The sequence below is a fragment of the Carassius auratus genome, chromosome 48 (genome assembly GCF_003368295.1).
Source record: "Carassius auratus strain Wakin chromosome 48, ASM336829v1, whole genome shotgun sequence".
Taxonomy (NCBI): Eukaryota; Metazoa; Chordata; class Actinopteri; order Cypriniformes; family Cyprinidae; genus Carassius; species Carassius auratus.
This window is the reverse complement of record NC_039290.1, coordinates 4,544,772-4,568,447: the sequence shown is the minus strand read 5'-3', so window position 1 is coordinate 4,568,447 and position 23,676 is coordinate 4,544,772. Positions and strand designations below refer to the sequence as shown.

Here is a 23,676-nt window from a genome sequence, read left to right as displayed (position 1 = left end):
ATTTCTCTCTGTTTTACTTGTTTTGTTACCAGTCTTTATGCCGAAAAGTGAGTGTTTTTTGATCCTTAACCTGCGTTTGCACCTACCAAGTGGAGCCATCAGAAGGTACAGACCTGGAGAAGACGGCATATGCTCTCAACACCAAGCAGAAGGTTGTCAAACTAGTGGCTCACTGGGTGGCTCTGTACGGTCCGCTACTGAGGGACAATCCTGTGGCTTCTGAATTCCTAGAGGTAAAAATTAAATGCTGTAGTACTTCTTCAGTCTTAAACATTTCAAATGTTTTATTATATGAAAACCCAGTACTGTAATGGCACTTTAGAGGTGAAAGTGGGACACTTTAGGCCTAAATAAAGACTGAATAAAATTAAATCAAAACTGACTTTTGTAAATGTAAAATTATTCATTTTGCACAGTCTAATGTTAATAATAATTTTAAAAAATAATGTTATTATGATGTTATATTAATATTGTAATATTATATATTAATAATTATATGTAATATTACTATAAACTAACATGTATTATCCAATCAGATTCCAATTAATACATTTAAGTTCAACCCTACTATATTTTTTTAATTGCATTGTCAATACTGTTGTCTTAAAATGTAATGCATAGGAAGATTATTTAAAATATCATTATTTTTGTGATAGAACTTAAGGGAAGCGGTGATGGCTGACTCGAGACTTTCCAGCATGCTCAGAGAACAGCTGAGGGACAGGAGAAAGACAAAAATGTAGGTAACACACTTAACAATGTACAAATACAAACACTTGCACATAAATATTTGGTCATAATGACCAAAATCAGGTCTCTTATACTCTGTTTTGTAACTGATGGATATTGCTCAGCTGTACTTCAAAGTAAAGTCAAGTACCTTTTAAAGTTACTTTGCTAGTGTTTGCACAGTTAATGCACTTCACACTTTGAAGCTTTTCTAGTCATAAAGTAATCAATAATCACCATAAGTGATCTTTCTTTGACCTGCATTTATAAAGTCTACAACTTTTCTCTTGAGACTGATATACAAGCTTCAACCCTCTTTACATAATCCTACATTTATAACTGCTCCCTATTATACTCCTTGCAGAACTGAGAATGGATGTCACAATCTGACGAAGGTAAGAGGCCCTTATTCTTTCTAATGGAAAACTTGCAGCGATAAGAGACCAACCAATAAATCCTACTTACTTTATGACACAGCATGATAAACAGACTCGCCGCTTGAAAAGTCAACAGGTGTTTAGACAAATTAAGAGAACTAAAGAAAAGTAAATCCCGTTCTGAGAGTCATACACGATACACGTACATTGAAATGTACACTAAAAGTAGGTCAGTCTTATCCATTGTCACATAAAACCCAGTCAAACGTAATATAGTGTGTAGTGTATTTGAGAACAGGCGTCTCAGCACAGTACATAGTACAGTGCAACAGTTTTCCCTGGACCGCTTTCCAACAACGGCACTCCCCCTCTGATACAAGAAAAAAATAATATCATATTTTACCTTAGTTTTGAATGTGAGTTTGTATTGAATTTATTGCAAATAAATGCATGTGTGCCGCGAAATACTGGCTAGAAATGGCTTTTTTCTATTTCGATTAAGCTGCACATCACATAAAATATTAAACGTGACCAGCGTACTCTGATTCATGAACAAATGACTCTTAAGCCCCGTTCACACCAAGAACGATAACTATAAAGATAACGATATTAGCGTCCACACCAGCAAACTATATCGTCTGTTTATTCTGAGCGCATGTGCGTCTGCCGCTTTAAATCCTCGAGCTCATTACAGCAGGAAGGATTCTGATTGGATGTCAATGTTTATATCGTTCATCAGCTGGAAAAAAATCATTCTGAAAATGATTCCAATGATACAGTTTATCTATGCCTTTATCGTTATAGTTGTAGTGTGGACTCTGCTATTCTTTAATATTGAGAACGATTTTTAGAACTATATCTTTATCGTTATCTTTATAGTTATCGTGCTTGGTGTGAACGGGCCTTTATGAGCCAATTCTTTTTGAGGAATCAACAACACGCAGTGGCAGATGATCTGTTCTTTTAAGAGTTTGCTTTAGTCTGAATCCATAGTCAAGAATAGATATCTTATCTATTCATGAACAGCTTGTAACACTTCAAAGAGAAAGGAAAACTTGAAAACGCATCATATAACCCCTTTAAAATCACTTATATATATATAATCAGAAAATTCATCATACCTGAGACCATTTATTTCAGACCCAGTCTGTCTGCACATGTTGGAAACTGAATTTTGAAACCCTGCAAGCTCTAATATCCATTATGTTTGTTTCAGCTGAACCAAAAGTTTGATTGGTTTTCTGCTTACGAAGAGCCGGTGGGGAAATTACGGTCGATTAAAGCTCAAGATAAAGGTTTGTATTTTTACTACTGTGAGAGTTTAAATTGCACAGTGTCACAAAGAAAATAAACCAAGTGCAGATAAAACAAGGATTTTTCCCCTGTGAAATTGCTAAAATGAATCAAAATAGTCACTATGGAATGTATCTAATTAAATTTAAAGTAGTCCAATTGTCCGTTTGCAGTCCTGTATGAGATCTTTAAACTGGATCAGAAGTCTGTCACTGTGATGCTGCCGGTCGATGCTTCAGTGAATGACATCTTGACTACATTAGTGGATCCTGAGAGAGACTATGTGCTAGTCAAGATGAATTCCTCAGGAGGTAAGCTATGAGATTCACAGTATTTGGGTTCTGAATTTCCTCTGAAGATCTTTTTACTGTGCCAGAACTGATACAGCTTTAATATTTGATGATGTCCTACCTAATCAGATGCGTTATGTGATCAAAGTTTCTTCTGCTTGCCTCTTGCAGACAGGGTTCAGCTGAAGTTGGAGACCACGGCGGTCTCTGCCTCTTTAGGAGTGAATGAGAAGCTTTTCCTCTGCTCTGCCAGCCAAGTGGAACAACTGGTGAGAGATGCCAACAGAATTATTGCGGTTTCATAGTAAAAGTTCCTCACTGCCAGGGATTCTAGCCATACAAGTACGCTGTAAATATACATAATTGTGACATATTATTTGTGATGCCTATTGAAATACTTTGCAGTACTAGTTATAAAATGTTTTTGGATTTTTTATGTTAGAACACTTTAAATAATGAGCTTATAACAGCAAATATTTGTTTATTTTTAATTTACTGATTTATTTTTATTAAATTGTATTAAAATATCATGTTGTTATTATTGAATGAGCCAATATTTCAAATTTCAGTCATATAATTTCAGATGTAAGGGGTTACATTCTGTAGTTAGTTAATTAACAGAATGGTCAAATATTATGGTTCAGATTTAAGAGTCTCGTCTGGTGTGTGTGTGTGTGTTTTACCCCTGACAGACACCCGTGAAAGAGCAGCTAGGGCCAGAGAAGAGCACCATGGACTCTCTGGAGCAGATGTGCTCCAAGGACATGGCCAGCCAGCACACCAGCTATGATTGGGAGCTCTTCACAGCCATGCACGAGGTAACAGCCAAACCAGCAAAAATGACTAAAGATTATATGAAATTGGGAAGATGATTTGCTATGTTGAAGGAATAATTCACCCAAAAATCTAAGTTTTCTGTTGGTTACTCACACTGAGTCCATCCAAGATGAAGATTAGTTTTTTGGAGGAATTTAACATTACATCACTTTCTCACCAGTGGATCCTCTGCATTGAATGGGTGCCGTCAGAATGAGAGTCCAAACATCTGAGAAAAGATGTGGATTATTGTGATGTTTTTCTCAGCTCTTTGGACTCTCATTCTGACGGCACCCATTCAATGCAGGGGATCCAATGGTGAGCAACTGATGTCATGCTAAACTTCTCCAAATCTTTTTAAAACAAACAATCTAAGCATCTTTGATGTCAGTTTTAATTACTTTAATGTGTTCCTGCCCTGCTGAATAAAGGTATTAATGAACTTAAAAATTAGTTAGTAGCTGTCTAAGCTTTCACTTCACATATAGACATACACACACATTTATATTGTGTAAAATGATAAAAGTGGAGTAGTTCTTGCATATAAATATGGCATGTTTAGCAACAAAATATCCATATATTCAAAAACTTCTATATGGACATGGCTCAAGTTAGTTTGCTGTTCTACAGGTGGAGCTGGTCTACTATGTTTTTGGGCGGGAAAAGTTCCAAGGAGCCACGACGGCTAACCTTGAGCGGTTTGTGCGTCGCTTCAACGAGACTCAGTACTGGGTGGTGACAGAGCTGTGTCTCTGTGAGGATCTGGTCAAGAGAGCCATTCTGCTCAAGAAGTTCATCAAGATGGCTGTTGTGTGAGTACAAAATAAGACTGATACAACTGATGCCATACGATACAACATACATACAGTACTTTATAGTGGAGGGGATTCCACATCGGATTAATCACTAATGCTTTTACACTACTCTTTCTTTACGTCACACTTCTGCTTAAGTTCACCTTTACAACATCAACATGACTCACCGTAACCACTCAACCCACTAACTAATCATCTTTTTCATAATATAATCTTTAAACAAACTTTACAGCTATTTAGACACTTACACAGTAGACTGTGTACAAAATATCCCAATAAATGTTACAAATATATGCTGAAAAAAGTTCCTATATACTGAAAAAATTATATACTGTAAAACATACTCCAATAATCTTGTTTTATTTTAACAGCATAAATTATGTGGCTGGATTGTTTTTGTCTATTATTGCAGCAGGATGTAATAATTTTTTTATAATAATTTTTTGAACTATTATAACATAGAAAATGACCCAAACTGCATTGTAAAGTCTGAATAGCTTACTAAACTTTGTGTTTGCTTTAAGGAGTAGGAGCTCATAGGCATCTGATTTGATGTATTTCAGATTTAAAGAGCTGAAGAACCTGAACTCGTTTTTCGCAGTGATGTTCGGACTCAGTAACAGTGCTGTGCAGAGGCTCAATAAAACATGGGAGGTAAGGACAACTATCTACTCTTAGTCTAGTCTAAATAAGCTTCGGTTGTTTTATTTCTGTGTAAAACACCAGAATCAAACCTCTTTCAAAACCTCTAACATATATCAAATGACCTTACAATAAATTTGTCGCAAAATATAGCTATATTATCGGCCTGCTTTTTATATAAAGCTGCATAAATATATATATATATATATATATATATATATATATATATATATATATATATATATGTATATGTGTGTGTATATATATATATATATATATATATATATATATATATATGTCCAACTTTATCCATATATAGCTAATCTCATCTGCTTGATTGCTTGTATCATTGTATCAGAAATAATTCACTCAAACATTTGAATTTGCTTTAAAATTACTCACCTTAAGGCCATCACAATGTAGATGAGTTTGTTTCTTCATCAGAACAGATTTGATCAAATTTAGCATTATATCACTTGCTTTATATCGCGATGGTTCCTCTGCAGTGAATGGGTGCCGTCAGAATGAGAGTCCAAAAAGATGATCGAAACATCCATTTTATCAATTAAAGTGTTGTGGAATGCTGCATGTTTGTAAAAAATAACAACAGCAAAACAATCATTAAGGCAGTTTAACTTTAAAAGTCAGTTCTTGTCAAAATACCTGTTTATAATCTAAATTAATGCAAAGTTTTGGGTTAACTATTGATTTAACATCATGATTTTCTGTAAAACTGCTTCAAAACAATGTGTATATAAATAAATTTGACTTGACTTGACAGAGACTTCCAAACAAAACCAAGAGGATCTACTGTGCATATGAAAGACTGATGGTAAGAGCAAATATCTGGTTGCTTTTTACGGGGATTGGTTGTGTCTAGGTACTATATGAGAAGTAATCATCTCTTTGTTGTAGGATCCGTCCCGTAACCACAGGGCCTACAGACTGGCTGTAGCCAAACTCAGCCCTCCATACATTCCCTTCATGCCTCTATTGCTTAAAGGTACAGTTTACTACTGAATCCAGTTGACATTATTTACCATTTATATCAAGATTTAATCCGCTTTAATCGATCACTTGCTCATTTGTCTGTGTAGATATGACATTTATCCATGAGGGAAACAAGAACTACACTGACAAACTGGTCAACTTTGAGAAAATGGTGCGAGTATGATTTTAAATGTTGCTTTAAATTTAAACCCTACTCCTTAGACAACACATTAAATATGTGCTTTTTATCTTTTTTTCAGCGCATGATTGCCAGAACAGTGAAGACAGTGCGAGAGTGTCGAAGTCAACCTTACGGTATGGCTCCCCCTAGTGGTGTGGATCACAGGACACCAAAGTGTTAGCACTATAGAGTTTCGTTTTCTTGTCCTTCATTGAGTTTAGATGACTTGAATTCAGCAATTAAGAGACATTCTGTCTTTTTGTGCTTTTGCAGTGCCTTCATCTCCACCGAAAGGCTTGACGGAAAGAATGTTCTCGGAAACCCAAGCTATTCGATTATCAACATGTATGTTATTCATTCTGTTACTTCAGTATGATATATAATGTCAAAACGTGGAATAAATCGGCATGAGTGTGTCATTGCAATTCAGCCTTGATGTTTCACTCCCTCATATCTTGCAGATTCAGACCAGTCGTTGACCCTGCGCAATGCAGCCAACATAAGACAATACATCCAGAACCTCAGAGTGATTGACAATCAGAAGAAACTAACTCAGCTCTCCAGAGCCATAGAGCGCTGAGCTGCCGCAAAACTGCCTTTCTTCAGCCCATCCTGCTCCATATTGGAGAACAAAAGCGATTGATGATAATCCATGATCACCCTATGTGTGGTTAATTGGTGTAAATTCTGACAAACGTCGTCAGTCAGTGCTGCGTGGACTGTGCGAAGCCGAGCACTGGCTTGGAAAATGCTGACAAGGGAAAATTTCCTTATGATGCCTTATCAGAAGTGTTCTGATCTGTCTGCTGTGACTAACATGTGATGTATCTGACACACTACACCACGAGCGAAGAATTTTAACCTCAGTGCTGCTGGCATTAGCTGTTAAAAATGACAGTGTTGATTTCGATGACAGCTCTGTATCTCTTCGCCACGTTCTGTCTAAACAAGCAACATTGGCTTGGGCTGTTTTTAGAAGCATGATGTGGTGTAAAGACGTTGTTTTAGGGACAAACCTGAACAGTATGTGGGCATAAATAAACATTATATAGACATTTTGACTGACAGTTGACTCTGGACCATTGAATTATTGAAAATTAATGCAAATAAATGCAGTTATTCTTAATAAATCAATGGTCTATCAGCACTTGTTCCTCATTATGTTATGTTATGAATATATCCTTTGAATTTCATAGTGAGCAAGCACTGGAGAACAACATTGTTACTAGCTGCTGTATATAAAAGCCAAATACCACTAAGCTAAACCAGTGAAATACTATGAAAAGAGCACAGTTTTGTAGAATTTATATATTAAAGTATATACCTTCTTTTCTTAATGAAAAATTTATTTTTATATAAATAAATTATTGAACATCTGTGGTGCTATTTCTTTTTTGGTTTAAAATGTTTTACCCATTTAGTATCTCTCATTCAAATTTTTTCCCCAAATTATTTTTCTTAAGCATGCTAAATGATCTAAAAATGAAAAAACAATTCAACCATAAGTTGTGGAAAAAAAAGATTTATTTAAAATGCAAACTGTAAATACAAATAATTACTTGAAAATCCTTCTGATTCTCCCCAATATGGGGAGATGAAATACATCAAATCACTTTAAGATGAAAATTAAAATAATCTCCTCCACAAACACATTTACAACTTAAAACAAAACATAATAGGGGATTTGGGGCAATAAAAAAAAAAGAATTAATACATACCCAGTGTTTTCTCCCGCTTAAAATCCAAAAATCTCAAAACTAAAATCGACCATTTGGAGGAATAAATAATTTGTTACAAAAGAGATTCAAAACATTACTAAGGATTCAAGTGGAGTCTATGTGTCCGTTATTTGATTCTGTACCAATTCAAACAACCACATTTAATTTTGTAAAACCATGACATAAATTGTCATAAATGGCATTTCAATTTGACAAAAGAATTATTGGACCTTTTTGGCAACTGAGTCATGTTTCTGTCTATTTCAGACTACAACATTACACTTCTTTATAAATTATAAACATCTGGGTTAAGTTCAACCCTCAAACTGGGTGTTGTCTTCAAATAATCCCTATTTCTGAGAAATTCACTAAAATTAAGTATTAATATGCACATGACAAAACAAATACAATAATATTGCACTTCCATACAGATCTCCTACACATCCCACAGTTCCAGCTGCTTTCCCTTTCCAGGTGGCTCGCTGAAACAGGAGTTCCTCGATGGGTGACTGCAGTTACTTCCTGTCTGATCCGGCCACTTCAGCACCATGATGTACGGAGGCATTTCTACACTGACTGTGGCACTCCATAAACCCCCCCCCCCCCCCCCACAAAAAAAAAGCTCTCATAACTTCACATCCAGACACACACAAGCAGTTGATCATAAAGACAAACATACGAAAAAAGACAAAACAAGAAGTATACAGGTGTATTTCAAACATTCAGTCCTGCCTGCTTTGGAAGACGTTTACTTTCAGTCTGAGAGTCGGATAATTTTGCATTGACAAACGGACTAAGTGGAAATCTCCTTCCAAGCCCACAGTGGTTCTCGGTTCACCCACAGAAATTTGGAGGGATGACCCTTCCTCTCTTTGACCCAAGAGTCTGTTAGAGTCTGTAATGGCAAAGCACAGCTTTGCTTCAAGGCATCGGTGAGGTTTCACAGACTCATCTCAGATCCAGTTGAGTCCCAGATGACTTTTAAGGCAATGTTGTCACTTGTTACTACTACAACAACAGGACAGAAATGCCTGAAATTCAGTAGGGAAGAACGTTCGCCTTCCGCGAAGGATCCTGACAATGTTTTCCGCAGAAATGAGTCACTCAATCCTTTCCGCAGCATCACCTGAGATTGAAACCAACCCATGCTTGCTTTCTTCGAAAGGTACAAAGCAAAAACATCTCATTTGAAGTGAAAAACCCATTCTATTTGAAACCACAAAACAAAAAACATCTAAAACATCTTCATAAAAAGAAAAAGGACAGCAGGAAAGTGGAGATGAGGGTCCACGGTGAGGTATCCAACTACCTCATTCTCACTCTCAAGGCACAATACATGAGCAAAACCTGTATCAATATCTTTGGTTGGTTGTGAAATACTGCATAGATGATTTTGTTCCGGTGTAAACGTACACGCAAAAAAATTAAAATGCAATACTGCAGATGCCATTTAACCATCTGGAACACATGAGCAGCTACGGACTAAGAAAAAAAAAAAATGTTACTCAATATTAGTGCAGATTGTGTTTGTAGATTTGCTGCCATTTTTTTCTTTAGCAGGTTGCCAGGCAAGACAAGGGACCCTGAGCTTTGGTTAAGATCTGTTTGTGAGTGGTAGGCTATAGATGGTGGTTAAAAACCGAAACCCATGTCAAGGAAAAACGTTAACGTAAAATAAACATTCATTTGGCTTTAAGACCTCGGGATCTCGTGATCTAGTGCAGTACAGTGGAGATCCAGTGACCTTTTCCATTCGTATACCTTTACTGCAAGTCTAGTCTTTGTTTGTTTTTTTTAAACAGCAAGTAACTTCTTTTTGAAATAGAACATTCTCCTGGGACGTGTTTTCTGAACGCTCTTAGTTTAGTAGTTTAGGCCTCGGATGCAGCCTGAGGTTTGAGCTCGGCTTTTTCCATCGCTGTGCCGTACGGAGTTCTCTTGAAGAAGCCGAGCTAAAGAAACCAAGAAGAGAAGGAAAGAAATTTACAACTGTTTACAAGATATTCCTAAGGTGATAAAAAAAGAAGAAAATGGCAGACACTGACCTTGTAGAGGACGTAGATTAGCAGTGCTAGCAGTAGAAGACCGGCCAGAATAGCCAGGATGATGATCCACAGAGGAACAGCATACGTACTGTCCGGCTTATTCCAGACCACGGGAGTGACCATCTACAGGTAACAGACAGAAGACGAAGATCAGTGGATGAATTAACGAATACAAACCAGCTAGATTATGTCTAGAAGTGACGAACATGAATTAGATGAGTAAAGCTTACCTTTTTAGCACCACTAGAAGTCACTTTTGGCAGAATGGCATATGGCATCTTTTCCACTTTGTAACTAGCAATGCACTCCAGATTAAGGTTTTTATAAGGATTCTGCAAACAAGGCATAAAAAATGTAAATAAATAACATGTTAAACTGGCTGTGCATTAGAATGCGACTGGTGGTTGTGAACTGAATAGGCTTTTTATGTAGCAATCTCCCATGCATCCAAATGAGGGCAGTATGGTTTCACTGAATCCGTGTTTCAGTTTGGATTTGCTGCTCACAAAACCCCTCTGACATTCCAATCCACTGAGCTCTCAGAATTTCTCCTGATGTATTTCCAATGCACTTACTTATAAGCTTTGTATAGGCTAGAACTGCAGAAAGCATGTCAGGCGTCTCTCAAAAGAGCTCCTGTTTGGAGATCTCATCTGACTCTCTTTAACATACTGTACAAGAACAGAGATTTATAAACTCTGTTAGCTCACTTAGTAGTGACCCGGCCACACACAGCCATGCTTTTTTATATTTAATCAGTGTAATCATGGGACAGACAGTTCAGTAAGCTCAGTTTTTTTTTTTTTTTTAAGACTTTGGAGTCTGAATTTTGGCTGTATGAAAGCTTGTACAAGCCAAGCTTTGCATTTATTGCAGTACTATTAATAATCTAGAGATGACAGCTTTGGACTGCTGGCACCAAGGTTTTCCGCTCACCTCCATGAATGTTTCTGCCCAGATTCGTGAGCGAACATGTAGTATGGCACTAGTCCCTCTCTCCAGCAGGCCAACGTTACACTTCAGAGTCCAGCAATCCACACTGGAGCAAGACTAAAACATCAACAAAAAAAAAAGGAAATAGAGAGAGTTAATAATGATCAGTTTATAGAAATTAACCTAATGAAATTTACAGAAGTATTTCATCACACTGCATGTTAGCACCTGCCGTAACTCATTACAAACCCTTCATAACTGCAGTAATTTATATAAATAACCCTGAAATGTTACAACTCTTTACCATGTGAATTAAACTTCCAGGCAGAAATAAATCAAATCACCATAAAAGCATGCCTGCCTGTCATGTGGGACACATGCGTTAATTAACAACCTCAAAATAATTATGAAAGCGACGTTCCGGATGGAGAGATGAGACCATGAGACAGATATTCGCGTCACGAGCCAATGGCGATGACAAAAGACCTAATGTTAACGTTGTGCATCAACTGCTTTAAATTAGTGGGAATTCACTGGTAGAGTCACAGGACTGTAAAATCTTGCCTACAGTTGCCTAAAGCCAGATTCTGACCATCTGACACATTAACATTTAGCTCTGGTACATTACCACATTCCTCATCAGATCCCTGTACATTCATTTCATTAGGAGTAGTGCTACATGGAATTAATTATGATAACATTATTTTATGCAATTTTAAAAATTACATGTCAGAATAAGTATGCTGTTTCAAATCTTTACATAAAAAACGTGTTACGACAATGGAACATTTCACCCATACTGTCATGTTATTTTCACAAAAGTTATTTAAAACAGACATTACTTTAACTTTTTTTTTGTTTTCTAATCGATTCAATTTGATACGGACACAAAGTCTAATTTAATGTAAATACTCATTAAACATGTTGTGCTCATTTAATATTACTGAATGATATCTGAATGGTAAAAACAAGAAAACTATTTGCCAATAATATAATATAATATAATATAATATAATATAATATAATATAATATAATATAATATAATATAATATAATATAATAATCTTCGTCAAGTTTGCTTCAATAAATTTTTATCTCGTAGTATTCGAAGTCATGTCAACGAAGACTCCTGTTCTCCCACATAAAAATAAGCACATGGTAGCAGGCCAAAGAAATAAATTGGCCTCTAGGAACATGTCATCAAGCAAGAGATGATAAATGTTGGCGACTGAACACAACTGGTGACAAAGCCCTCTTTCATTTGGTCAGGTACAGAGCAAGCTACCTACAGCTGGACGACACAATCAGCAGACCCGTCACTTTGGAGAGTAATGAGGTCATTCATGTTCTATCACATTGCCATGCACACAAAAACACACATACATCTAAACCAACCAAGCAAAACATCTTTAATGGCAGCCAATCAGTCACAGCAGATCTTTGACCCTGTATGACTTGACCTTCTGAGTTACTACAGTAGTGAACGAAAGGTCTTATGTCACCTGAGGTCCTGAGAATGCTCAGTTAGATGAAACCTAGTGAGCAGCCTACCTAGAACACTTTTAAGGCATCATCAGCAGGCAAGGCATTCTGGATGCAAAGCCTGTTCCAAAAGGTACAAATCATAATGATTCAGTTTTGGACAAATTCAAAAGGAAGCATCGTGTGTGTCCTTCAAGGTGAATGTAATCCCAGAATGCATTTATGTCATAATTTTACCACCAAAAAATAGATTGAATTCAACTTTTTCATTCCCCCTGAGAAACTTTGCATTCATTGTGAAACTTCTCCGTTCCCACAAGAAACTTTGTTTGCTCATAAAAGCTTCATATAATTTCCATTACCAGTTTTGTATTTGCTCACAAACGTTTCTCAGGGGAACACAAAAGTGATTAAATACACCTTTCCTTCCCAATATTATTTACATCGCCAGTTTTTGAAACAGAATTGAAAACTTTCTTGGAAGATCACTTTCACCTTCTTGTGAATGAAAGCAAAAGCATTGAAATTGAATTTTCCCCATTCATATTGACCATTTTAACCAGTACTTGTGTGGGGTACGCATGGTTTTTGCACATTAGAGTTTCCCCTTAGCTGTAAAGCCCTACTTAAACCAAACTAGGCTGGTTTGCTGGTCTTAGCTGCTTTAAGACGGTCTCTCAGCATGGCCGAGCTGGAGTTAACAGCCTGACCATCTGACAAGTGTCCAAAACCACCCTAAAAGCAGCCAACAGACCAGCCTGAAGACCAGCTAGTTGACCAGCAGACCAGTTTATGCTAGTTTAAGATGTTTTTAGCAGGGTTTTCCACTTAGCAACATGGTAACCTTAAAACTGTATTGGAATCAGCTAATTGGGTATTTAAGATGCTGCCTAAATCACTCACTTTTGAGGTTTTATTTCATTTGTCCATATGTAGACAGCTCATTAATTCTCAGAACAGAGTGAGTGTTTAGCTCACTTTCTTTGTGCATTGTGACTTTCTTTCTTCACTTTAAAGAAATCTCACCAGATTGGTCAGCTGAGACTGCTCGCCCTTGTGCGTTTCCCTCTTCTCAATGTGGTGTTTGTGCGCCGGATCTCGTAAAGGAGGCTGCTCGGTAGAAGACTGCTGGAGCTACAGAGAAAGAGAAGAAAAGAGAACAGAACATGAAGTGGAAACTCACAGCCCTTTTGGACACTGTGGACTCTTACATCACAGTTCAGTCTGTACTGACGCCCTCTGACTCACAGACATTCGGCCGTGAGCTCAATGGGAAGGATACATCGTGTGGGACACAAGGGGCATTTTGCAACAGATGTCCGAATTTTACGCAACTTCTCCATTGTCCAGAACCATACACTCGTCAAAACCAAGAAACGCCCTAAACGGCATGAGAAAAGGAACAAACAACCACTCGGGGAAGAAATTCTGCACAATCCCAGATGTAACAGCAGTTTTGTGTTACGAATCATCCAGATTTGGTGAGGGGCCCAAAAGAGAGAGACAGAGGTACACAAACCACTCTAACTTATAGAATAATCATTCGTTTTTATAAGATTCATTATTCTATTATAACACATGACCCACCCTTTTTTCATATCATTTGTATCACCCCAGAGTGAGAAAGATGCTATAGAGGGGTCTTTCAAAAAGAGCTCTGATTGAGCTGATGGCTGTGTTTATATAGATAGCAATGGGACGTGAAGCATGAAGGGGAGCAGAGTGAGATGAGAGGATCAAAGGCTGGTTTAGGGCCTCTGGGTGGGGCTGTATGAGTGACAGGAAGGGCTCTTAGAAAGGACATATTAGCTAATATGGATGGATTGGTGGTGTGTGCATGTGTTGGACACATGTATGTGACTGTATGGGACAAACTGGGTGTAACTGACAGCGCATATCCCTTAAGTTTAATTTGAGCTTGTCATCAACAAGCTCTGCTGCTTTTAATGATGCCCATGTTGTTCTGATGGACATCTGTTCTCTCCTCACATGACTGCCCGACTCTCCCATCTCTAATGTCTTAACAGCAGAAATTAAAATAGTTTCACATCCCTATAAGAATACATTTCAAACAACCTATCAAGAATATGTCCGGGTAATTTTTCAGCTATATATGTTTTTTACTGAACAGAACTAAGCTGATTTTAATTCAATCCAGGCTCTTTAAATAAAGTTATTTTCATTACAACTCGGCACATTTCCTCTTCGAAATTGTCATAATTATAATGTGCTCGGACATTTTAATGTAGTTATTTTATTTATATAAAATGGTCATCATAAAAAAAAAATAATATATATATATATATATATATATATATATATATATATATATTTATTTATTTTTTTTTTTTATGTAAAAATATTTTTTATAATACTTCATTTGATTAATATTAGCACAAAAGAATACTACCATGGAATATAAATCCTTACAAAATAAGATATTATTCATTTAAATGTTATGATATTTATATGGTAATATACATTATATCAAATTCAAGTCTTTTTTCTTCATTATGGGTGGAATATGACCCAGGCAGGTTCACCCATAAACGGTGCTTTAAAAGAAGACAGATCAAAGTTGTGACCATAATGACAGAAAGAACCCACGTCTTAATTATTTTGTCAGTTTGCACCCTGATTAAATCTCTGCCCTGCAGTTAACCCACAGCTTCTTACCGTGAGGTTCAAAGGGTTGACTATGTTGTGGGTGGTGCAGTTAACAGGGCCCTCCGTCGTGACCTCCACCGGGTAAATGAACCTGCTCCTTTGAAGCATCATGGGGCATTGGAGCTGCAGTAGAGTGTGACTGATGCGGCTCGGCCCGTTGTTCACCAACTGAGAAAGAGAAACGGACAAAGAAAGAGAGATATGAGTCAAGAGTATGTTATATCATAATTCTCTCAACCACTTCAATTTAAAAACAAGGTTTGCTGCTTTGTCATTTTCACGATGACATAGTATGCCATCACAACCACAAGATGAAGTTGTGCTGCTAAAGGTGTTTCGGTACTTTCTGGTCATCATAAAAGTTTGGCTTGATGCCTTGTGCTATTTCAGGACCTCTGTGTAACTTTTGGAGATTCTCCATGACAACCTCTCCATGTGCAAGTTTAGTGTGACTCATCAGCAAAACCCTAACAGAAAGTATGTGTCATATAAACAAACCAAACTGCAGAAATTAGCTTAACTGACTGATGGACTTAGTGACTTCTGTGTTCATTTCATAACATAAAATTACTTTTAATATAAAATAAAATATCTCTGATTGTACAATTATGAATTGCATACAAACACGTTTTCAGTGAAGAAACAACTTTTGACCTTCTACGGTGTTGCATTGACAGTCTATTTAATTTTGCTGGTAAAAAGTTTAAATAATTAATTAATTTTTAACAAGCAGTTCATGAAAACGTCTTTAGCTTAAAAAATATTTAAAACATTGCAAACTTTAACTGCTAGTTGCTAGGCAAAACCATACATCCCATAATCACACCACAGGAATAGATAGCTTTAACTATGGATTCCTATCAATGACAGTCCGCTCTGACTTCAAGTCCAACTGAACAACTCAAAACAAGGTCTTTACCTCGTAAGTGTGCTTGACGGAGGGTCCGACATCCTGTTCAACGATCACATTCTTGGTCACCTTCCAGTTCGGAGGAGGAAAGAAGACCTTGTCTGGTCGGGAGACACTGTAAAATGAGAGATAAAGAGAGATAGGGAAATGAAAAAGTGAAGGAACAGGGAGAGCTTCCAAGTGAGAGTTCCAGAAGAGCTGTGGTCTTGTGAAGTGTTTATAAATGGGTTCTGCATCTGAACTCACCCGTGTAGAATAACATCTGACCGGACCACCACCTCCAATTTGTAGGGAACCACTTCACTCTGGGAGTTATTCTCATTCTTACTGCAGACGGAGAGATGGAGAGCTTTTTAAAGAGCATACTAAAGCCTCTTTAAGGGCATTTGCAACTAACCTAACCATATATTTAAGATGCATGAAATATCAGGGATCATAATAGTCTCACTTATAATTAAAAATGCATATTATGGCCAATATGAAACACATATTTAATTACACAAATCATTCAATTTTGTATAGGCAATCAAATAAAAATAAAAAAAGTTTATTTCTTTATATAATATTTCCTTTTTATATATTTCTTATTTGTAAAAATGGAAAAAAATCCCAAATCAAACTATGACGTGTTTTCTATGCAAAAGTACTAAACAGTTATTAATGTTTGCTACATATAGTTAATGTCTATAGATAGTGTGAATGTTTATTTTATTTTTAAAGACACTCAAGTAAAAAAATAAAATAAATAAAAAAACACATTAACGCTGTGTGCATTGGTTTCAAGTTTCATACCTACGTATCTGTAGGTCAAACTGCACAAATTTGTGTGTGTCCTTGAGACGTGGTACGGTGAATCGCAGTCCAGCCCATACCTGAAAACAAAACAAAATAAATTATTTAAAATAAATCCAAACTCACTTCCTAGAAATACATATACTTGCATATTTCATTCATTCAAACACCCCCATTATGACAGAAATACAAGCAATTTCTCATAAAGGAGCCAACAATATTAGTAATGCCACAATACTGAATTTCAGCTTTCCGTTAATTACACCAGAGAAACTCTACAACACACAAATCCCCCATAATGCACTGCCATAGTAACAGAATGGAAAATTGGTGGAATGTTCCTTTCCTGTATTCCATCCAAAAAAACATGAGTAGAAACACTTAAATGTATCTCTCATTCATCTCAGTGATGTCATGTTAAGATGCATGGTCAATAGCCCTCCACTCAGTAAATGCCCTAAAATGCTCAAGTCCCCTACCCAACCCAAGGCTGCATGGGAGTTCTAGCCTCCCTTTTATATTTGTGGTTTTATGCTTACAGTGCATTCACACAAACTCTAGCAATAAGACCCTATATGAACAGCTTTCATTTTCCCTCAACTCAGTGTGTGAGAATTTGGGTGTGGGTGTCCATACCCGTGTGCATGGGGGTGGGTGTGACTTCCTGAATTTCTCATTGCATGAGATAAAATTACACATACATGCCAGTTGTTACAAGGAACCTCTTTGGTGGTCCTGGAATCCAAAAATAATTAGCTAAAATAGCATTAATAATAATATTTCTGAATAAAACTAATGAGAACAGCGTTACATCAACTAAAAAAAGGAACGGGGTCTAGAAGGACATAGACAGGTAACAGTTTGAACAGGCAATTATACTCCATCTCTGCAGACACATTTAAAAGCCAAAGGTCCCTACACCTCCACACAGTGGCATTTTGGAGAGGGGAACTCCACTCTCTAAAGGGGTACAGCCAAAATTACTATCACTTCCTGCATCACTGGGGGGGACTTCCTGCTTGTCCAAACATGATCCAAAACCGCTCTCAACAAACCCCCCAGACTAACTAACATTTTCCAGGTGTTTGTGAATACTGGAAAAGGATAACTGGATAAAATAAATTGTTTTATAAAGACTGCACACACAAAAAGCAATTTCTAGTCCATTTTAAATCTAAGAGTTAAGCAAAACTATAACTACATATATGATAACAATAAATCAATAGATCGGCAGATAGAAATTCACTATAGAAATATACTTTCCATGAGATTCTACTCATTTCCATTCCTCTTCAAATCATAGTTTTTTAATAGTGGTCGATCGATATTTGTTTTTTTTGACAGCTGATGCCGATACCAAGGGGGCTGATAGCCAATATGAAGCCGATATAATTTTGTGTTGTATTTATTATTATTAATAATAATAATAATAATAATAATAATAATAGTAGTTACGAAATGTTAAATAATTTGACAATGATTTAAAAATAATTGTGTAAAATAAATATACTTATACTTTAGATAAAGTATTTTTCCCAAATAAATAAATATTTCATTAAAAAGTTACTACCATAACCAACACAGAACTCAGTATTCTGGGAAGTTTGTGTGCATTTTTTCAAATAAAGACAGGGTAACACTCATTTTACATACAGCCCACAATGAAAATGAAATGAATATGGTAGTGGGCAAATGTATAAAGTGCAGCATAATTTGAAATCACAAGTTTATAGTTTAAAGCATTCAATTCACACGACTAAGAATCACGCAGAGAACACGCGATCATGCTGGATAAAAATGCACACCACAAGATTTGTGAAAATAAATATTATATTTTTAAATAATATAATTTGTTTAAATTATATAAAATGCGTATATGCTTTTTGCTGACGGCAACAAGAAAATAAAATAATGTAAAATAATGCCTATAACTGATAATATAAAAGCAATCATTATAATAATTTCTGTATACATTACCATTTTATTTATTTAGACATATCTGTATTAGATAGAACTGTTAACAAAGACAGTAAACAAGGGGAATGTGAGCCGCTCTCAACGCCATCAAAATAAAAAATCCAACCTCAAACACATCGGCCAAACAGAAAAACTTATCAGCTGATGCTGATATTTGAAAAATGCCAAATATCGGCCGATATATCGGCATTGGCAAAATATCGGTTGACCACTTTTTTTTTTAAGATATAAAATGCTATAAAAGCATTAAGCACTAAGCACTAAGAATCTACTGCACTTGATAAAAGTGTGTGTGGAGTGTTAGGTGCTTACGCTGGTGCCCGATTTCATGGGGTTGCCCAGGTCACAGCTGAGGTAGCGGGTCTGATTTTCCATCTCATAACTGCAGGTCAATTGGGCCAGACTCTGTCCAGAGAAACAGATAAAAAGACCAGTAAACTTCGGGAAACACACACACAGAATGATAACTCATACCCCTGACTCATGTCTTGACCTGCTCAGACCAGTTGTGGTACTTTTGCTGAATGCTACATTTTTTATCTAAATTATCCTTACACAGCCTTATGGTAATAATAATAATAATAATAATAATAATAGATTTCTACATTGTCATTGTTCTAAAGAAAAAAATATTATTATCATATTATTATTATGAATTTATTATGATATTAATTTGAAGCAAAACTATTATTCTAATTTTTCATAATAATACAAATATTTTGTAAAATTTTATATAATTTAAACAGAAAATTTATATTTTTTTCTTTTAAATTTCCATGGACCCCTAAACCACTACATTCAAATGCCAAACGCTGACAAGTTTTGCCTCACTACAGGATTTCTCATCACATGTCTCCATTAAAAAAAAAAAAAAATCTTCTCTTGAGTATCAAAGTAACAGAACAAATTGTCTTTCTCAGCTGAAATGCTGAACACATGTAGGAGTTAGTGTAATGGGCAGCGCCTAGAGGGAGGGTCTCCATATCTCACCTCGTTATTGCGGGCTATCCCGCTGTAGTCGGCCTCTGGTGGCAAGACCACATACAGTTCGGCTTCATACGCTCCACCGCCATCGTTCTTTGCGTTGAAAGTCAATGTCAGAGAGTTGTCATCGCCAATGTACACTTCCTTCCTGTCCCTGCGGAACAAAACAGAGAACAAAACATAAAACTTTTCCATTGGTGGCTAATTTACTTTCTACAGGGTCAAGACTCAAGAGCAAATATACAAATTGTACTTTCAGACACAAACAATGTTTAAGTCAATGCATTAACAAACACCACTAAAACCTGTGTAGTAGTTTTTATACTAACTCTAAAGTATTAAGCACACAGGATATTGACCTAGCAGTAATATGTCACTAAGATCTTTTCAACAGGAAACCCTTCCTCCTGCATTGTGCACACATTTCCTATTAAAAACCCCTAATTTCCTTTGTAGCTATAAAGTTCAACATGCAATGACAAAGACTGTGAAACATGACGCAAGGTTCACTTTTTTCTATTCCTTCATGTTCCCTTCCCACTTTCTTTTCTCTCTACATCTCAGACACATTGAGAAATTCCATGCGAGGGCCACACAGACGCTTCCAATTAACGCCTGGCCTCGTAAAGCCATACTGGGGAAGCAGCATGCACAGAATTCAAACGCTGGCACTCGGCTGGTGGGGAACTCAAACCTATGTGGAAGCCAGTGCTTGCTGCACTTTTTCATGATGGCACATATGAGGTTGGGTTCATGTCGCATGGAGGTCATGATTTGCATTCAATGGCTACTCAAAATAAATCCCATGATCCAATCAACACCGGTAAGTTCTAATAATCACTTTCCAAGACACACTATTCCCTCTGTTGTTGGATGGCAAGAAAATCCAAAGACTCTGTGGAGATAATTAATGCCCTCCACAGTTTAATAAATATGTGACCTAAAACAAACGCCACAAATCTGTAAGGTTTTTGGTAAGGCATATTTTTTGCAGTCGAAGAACAACAACTGAAAAACAAGTCTGTGAATAAAAGAAAGAGAAAATACTCACAGATTTTACAAATCAACTGCATGGATTTGCAGTTGTAACTGCAGGGAAAAGGGGGCCACAGTTGTTTTCCAACCCCCAAATTTTCCAAAATTATCTGCTTCATGAAGCAGTTTTTTTTTCCACAAGCAAAGTCTGCCAATCCCAGCACCTGTTGTATAGCCCTCCTTCCTGTTTTTTTTCCTGTGTATCTATGCATGTGTGTGTGTGTGTGTGTGCCACTAATCTCACCTGGGAACAATCTTTTTCAGACTTTGTAAAAAGCTGTATATTTATCCAAATATCTCATCTAAACAGTAGCTGGAATAGCCATTACTCATTTTAATGCCTAAAATAGTTTTACTTAATCCATGACTTTGCTGCAAACTTTGCAACAAGCAGACTAAACCCCAGGCTTTTATTTCTTTTTTGCATTCCTTGCCAATCATCTTACCCTTGCACAGAGAGTTTCAGGTCAGGGACGCAGATGTTGTCCTCTCCACAGTCCAATAAAATCTGGGCCTAGAACACAAGCCAGAAAAACATTAAGTTAAATTATGAGATTACGATTACCTGAAGGTAATGTTTCCAGATCTATAAATTTATTTCATAATACTTAAAAAATGCAATGCCTGACAATAGTGTTTTTATAAACTGTTGAGAGGCTTAAATGTATGAAAAGAAAAGCATTAGAAATTTGGCATGATCTATAACAATAAATGTTATTTCTTTTTGAAAAAAAAAAAAATAATAATAATTCAAAATATTTGAGAAATTAAATGTATAAACAAACAAACAAAAACACAATAAGTTAGCCATTCATTTAAGAGCATTGTGATCTAAAAAAAAAAAAAAAAAAAAAAAAAAAAAGTGTCAGATTCTCTTTTCTTTTTTTTCATATGATTGATACCACCTAAGGTGTCATTGCCCTGATAAGCATACATTTAGACACACTTCCCAGAACCAGCATCTCAACTAAACATCTCTAGGCACTTCACACAGAAAAAAATCCAATAAACCTTTACATACTTACAAATTCCTATGAAATTTCAACCCTACTTAAACTATGAAACTATTTACAAACTCCACTGAAACAGCTTTTTTCAAAAATCCAACCAAAGCACTCGTAAGATATTTGTAAACAACAAACATTATCAACAGTGCATTCAGTTATGTCAAGTATTAGTGCATGACCATGTAATAGTCAGAGATTATTGACGCCTAATACACCATCGTACAAAATGAATATAAACATTACCATTTACACAGGTTAAGACCTCTCAGCCTACAAAATGCAACGTTTTAGATTAGTAAACTGCTGAATTAAAACTGGTTTGAATAGCAGATGTGTACAGGCTTCAAAAAAAACATACAGAGCTCACTTGAAGGGATAAAGAGCTATGGTTGTACCAGAAGGCTGTTCTATCTGCCACAAACATCCACATCAAAGGCTGCCGACCCTGAACCGCATGCTAACAGCACTCGGCACCACCCCTCTCTCACCACACATATACAAATTTATATATACACATAAAACATAAAGCACACTCTATGAGAAAGAATCTTTTTACAATTTATGAAGGACTTTTAAACATAAAGAAATGGGGAAGTGGTGCCGCGGTTAATTGCTACAACCTAACACTATTTGCAACATGTGCGAGAATGATGCAACATGATGATAAGAAAATAGAATGGGTAGATTAGAAAGAGCAAAGTGTCTTCCCTGTAATCAGCAGTTGCTGAGCTCTAATTACAACCGATGAGGGCAGCCAGCCAGCCCTTTCCATAGATCTGTATCGGGCTGCCCCGAACCTCCTGAAGAGGGTTGTTTGGGATCACTGGAGCAACCAAACAATTAGAAGCCCAAGCAGAGATCAAAGAGAAGCTCACATGTGCATATGACCAAACTGATCCACAACTAAAACCCCATAAAGTGTTTACAGAATTGTAAAGGTCTGAAGACAGCATGATTGAGTCAACAAACTGGAGGGCGTCAGGCAGGATCACTCCAAACATTTATAAAAGGAGCTCCAAAACATCTCAATCTATAGACTAAATGAATACGGAGACTCACATAGTCCCTTGAAAATAAAGATCACGTGTAAGCTTATTTTCCCCCACATTCATTATTTTTTTCCACTTATTCTTTAAAAAGAAAGGTCTTTGAAGTTTGACAAAATAATTTTTTTATTAGAATATAATTTAAATAATAATACAATTATTTTTCATTATTGTTATAATTTGCTTTCAATATGTGTATATTTATGTGATGTTTGTACCTATATCAAATATATTGTGTAACACATAAAAATATTGTGTTGTTATCATTATGACTTACTCAAACACTTATTTATATAATATGTATAGGATAGTATATAATTACATTAACATTTTTAATTATTCTAAGAAAATTTTTTATATTCACACAAATATATATATATATATATATATATATATATATATATATATATATACACACATACACACTATAGCAAAAAAATAAATAAGTTACTTTAATAATAATAATAAATATATTTAAACAATATAAAACCAATGTGAACAGGTAATTTCTAAAAATTTGGCACATGTGTTTTTAAATGATTTTTAAATTAGACATTTAAAAACAATTAGACTTTTAAGTGATTTTCCCTTCCTTTATAAAGAACACTCATTTATCATGAATAAAAGGGCTTCCAGTTAGTTTTTTGGCTTGAATAAGTGAAAGTTTTGAAGATCGTTACATCTGCAATATTTCCAAGACCTCGGTTCAGAATGATTTTTCATATGGTCAGCACGGTCTCAATAACTACTGAGAGAAAGCTACCACCCAAAAACTTAAAGCTTAACAGACGTCATAAGGCCTGTGAGAACCTGCCCAGAAAAAAAACTGAAATCTATTTACCCTCTATACCCACAAACACCTCTACAGGGGAGCTTCCATAAAGTCCAGAAAGCTACTCCTGGTGGGACAGTGAAAAGTGATCTGCCGTACACACACTACACATTTC

At 36.1% G+C, this 23,676-nt stretch overlaps 2 protein-coding genes across 6 annotated transcripts in view; one reads left to right on the top strand and one right to left on the bottom strand.

The window, feature by feature from the left end:
- Nucleotides 1–8,455, top strand: part of LOC113065575 (rap guanine nucleotide exchange factor 3-like) — a 36,570-nt gene extending 28,115 nt beyond the window's left edge. For 3 of the 5 annotated variants that reach the window (XM_026236921.1, XM_026236923.1, XM_026236924.1), the window contains 15 exons: nucleotides 83–233; nucleotides 657–739; nucleotides 1,094–1,124; nucleotides 2,323–2,401; nucleotides 2,573–2,710; nucleotides 2,861–2,958; nucleotides 3,382–3,507; nucleotides 4,136–4,317; nucleotides 4,884–4,974; nucleotides 5,744–5,794; nucleotides 5,878–5,965; nucleotides 6,060–6,124; nucleotides 6,213–6,309; nucleotides 6,407–6,478; nucleotides 6,595–8,455. In XM_026236921.1, coding sequence (XP_026092706.1) covers nucleotides 83–233; nucleotides 657–739; nucleotides 1,094–1,124; nucleotides 2,323–2,401; nucleotides 2,573–2,710; nucleotides 2,861–2,958; nucleotides 3,382–3,507; nucleotides 4,136–4,317; nucleotides 4,884–4,974; nucleotides 5,744–5,794; nucleotides 5,878–5,965; nucleotides 6,060–6,124; nucleotides 6,213–6,309; nucleotides 6,407–6,478; nucleotides 6,595–6,713 — 1,471 coding nt within the window. In that variant the 3' untranslated portion in view covers nucleotides 6,714–8,455. The remainder of the gene's footprint in view (nucleotides 1–82; nucleotides 234–656; nucleotides 740–1,093; nucleotides 1,125–2,322; nucleotides 2,402–2,572; nucleotides 2,711–2,860; nucleotides 2,959–3,381; nucleotides 3,508–4,135; nucleotides 4,318–4,883; nucleotides 4,975–5,743; nucleotides 5,795–5,877; nucleotides 5,966–6,059; nucleotides 6,125–6,212; nucleotides 6,310–6,406; nucleotides 6,479–6,594) is intronic. The other 2 variants (XM_026236922.1, XM_026236925.1) reach the window with 1 other exon arrangement.
- The window catches only part of LOC113065574 (integrin alpha-5-like), a 50,419-nt gene continuing 34,382 nt past the window's right edge, over nucleotides 7,640–23,676 (bottom strand). The window contains exons 19-30 of the mRNA XM_026236920.1: nucleotides 21,123–21,190; nucleotides 19,648–19,795; nucleotides 18,970–19,062; nucleotides 16,681–16,760; nucleotides 16,135–16,215; nucleotides 15,898–16,003; nucleotides 14,988–15,146; nucleotides 13,338–13,445; nucleotides 10,833–10,946; nucleotides 10,127–10,228; nucleotides 9,897–10,019; nucleotides 7,640–9,803 (exon numbers count right to left, since the gene is read on the bottom strand). Coding sequence (XP_026092705.1) covers nucleotides 9,723–9,803; nucleotides 9,897–10,019; nucleotides 10,127–10,228; nucleotides 10,833–10,946; nucleotides 13,338–13,445; nucleotides 14,988–15,146; nucleotides 15,898–16,003; nucleotides 16,135–16,215; nucleotides 16,681–16,760; nucleotides 18,970–19,062; nucleotides 19,648–19,795; nucleotides 21,123–21,190 — 1,263 coding nt within the window. The 3' untranslated portion in view covers nucleotides 7,640–9,722. The remainder of the gene's footprint in view (nucleotides 9,804–9,896; nucleotides 10,020–10,126; nucleotides 10,229–10,832; nucleotides 10,947–13,337; nucleotides 13,446–14,987; nucleotides 15,147–15,897; nucleotides 16,004–16,134; nucleotides 16,216–16,680; nucleotides 16,761–18,969; nucleotides 19,063–19,647; nucleotides 19,796–21,122; nucleotides 21,191–23,676) is intronic.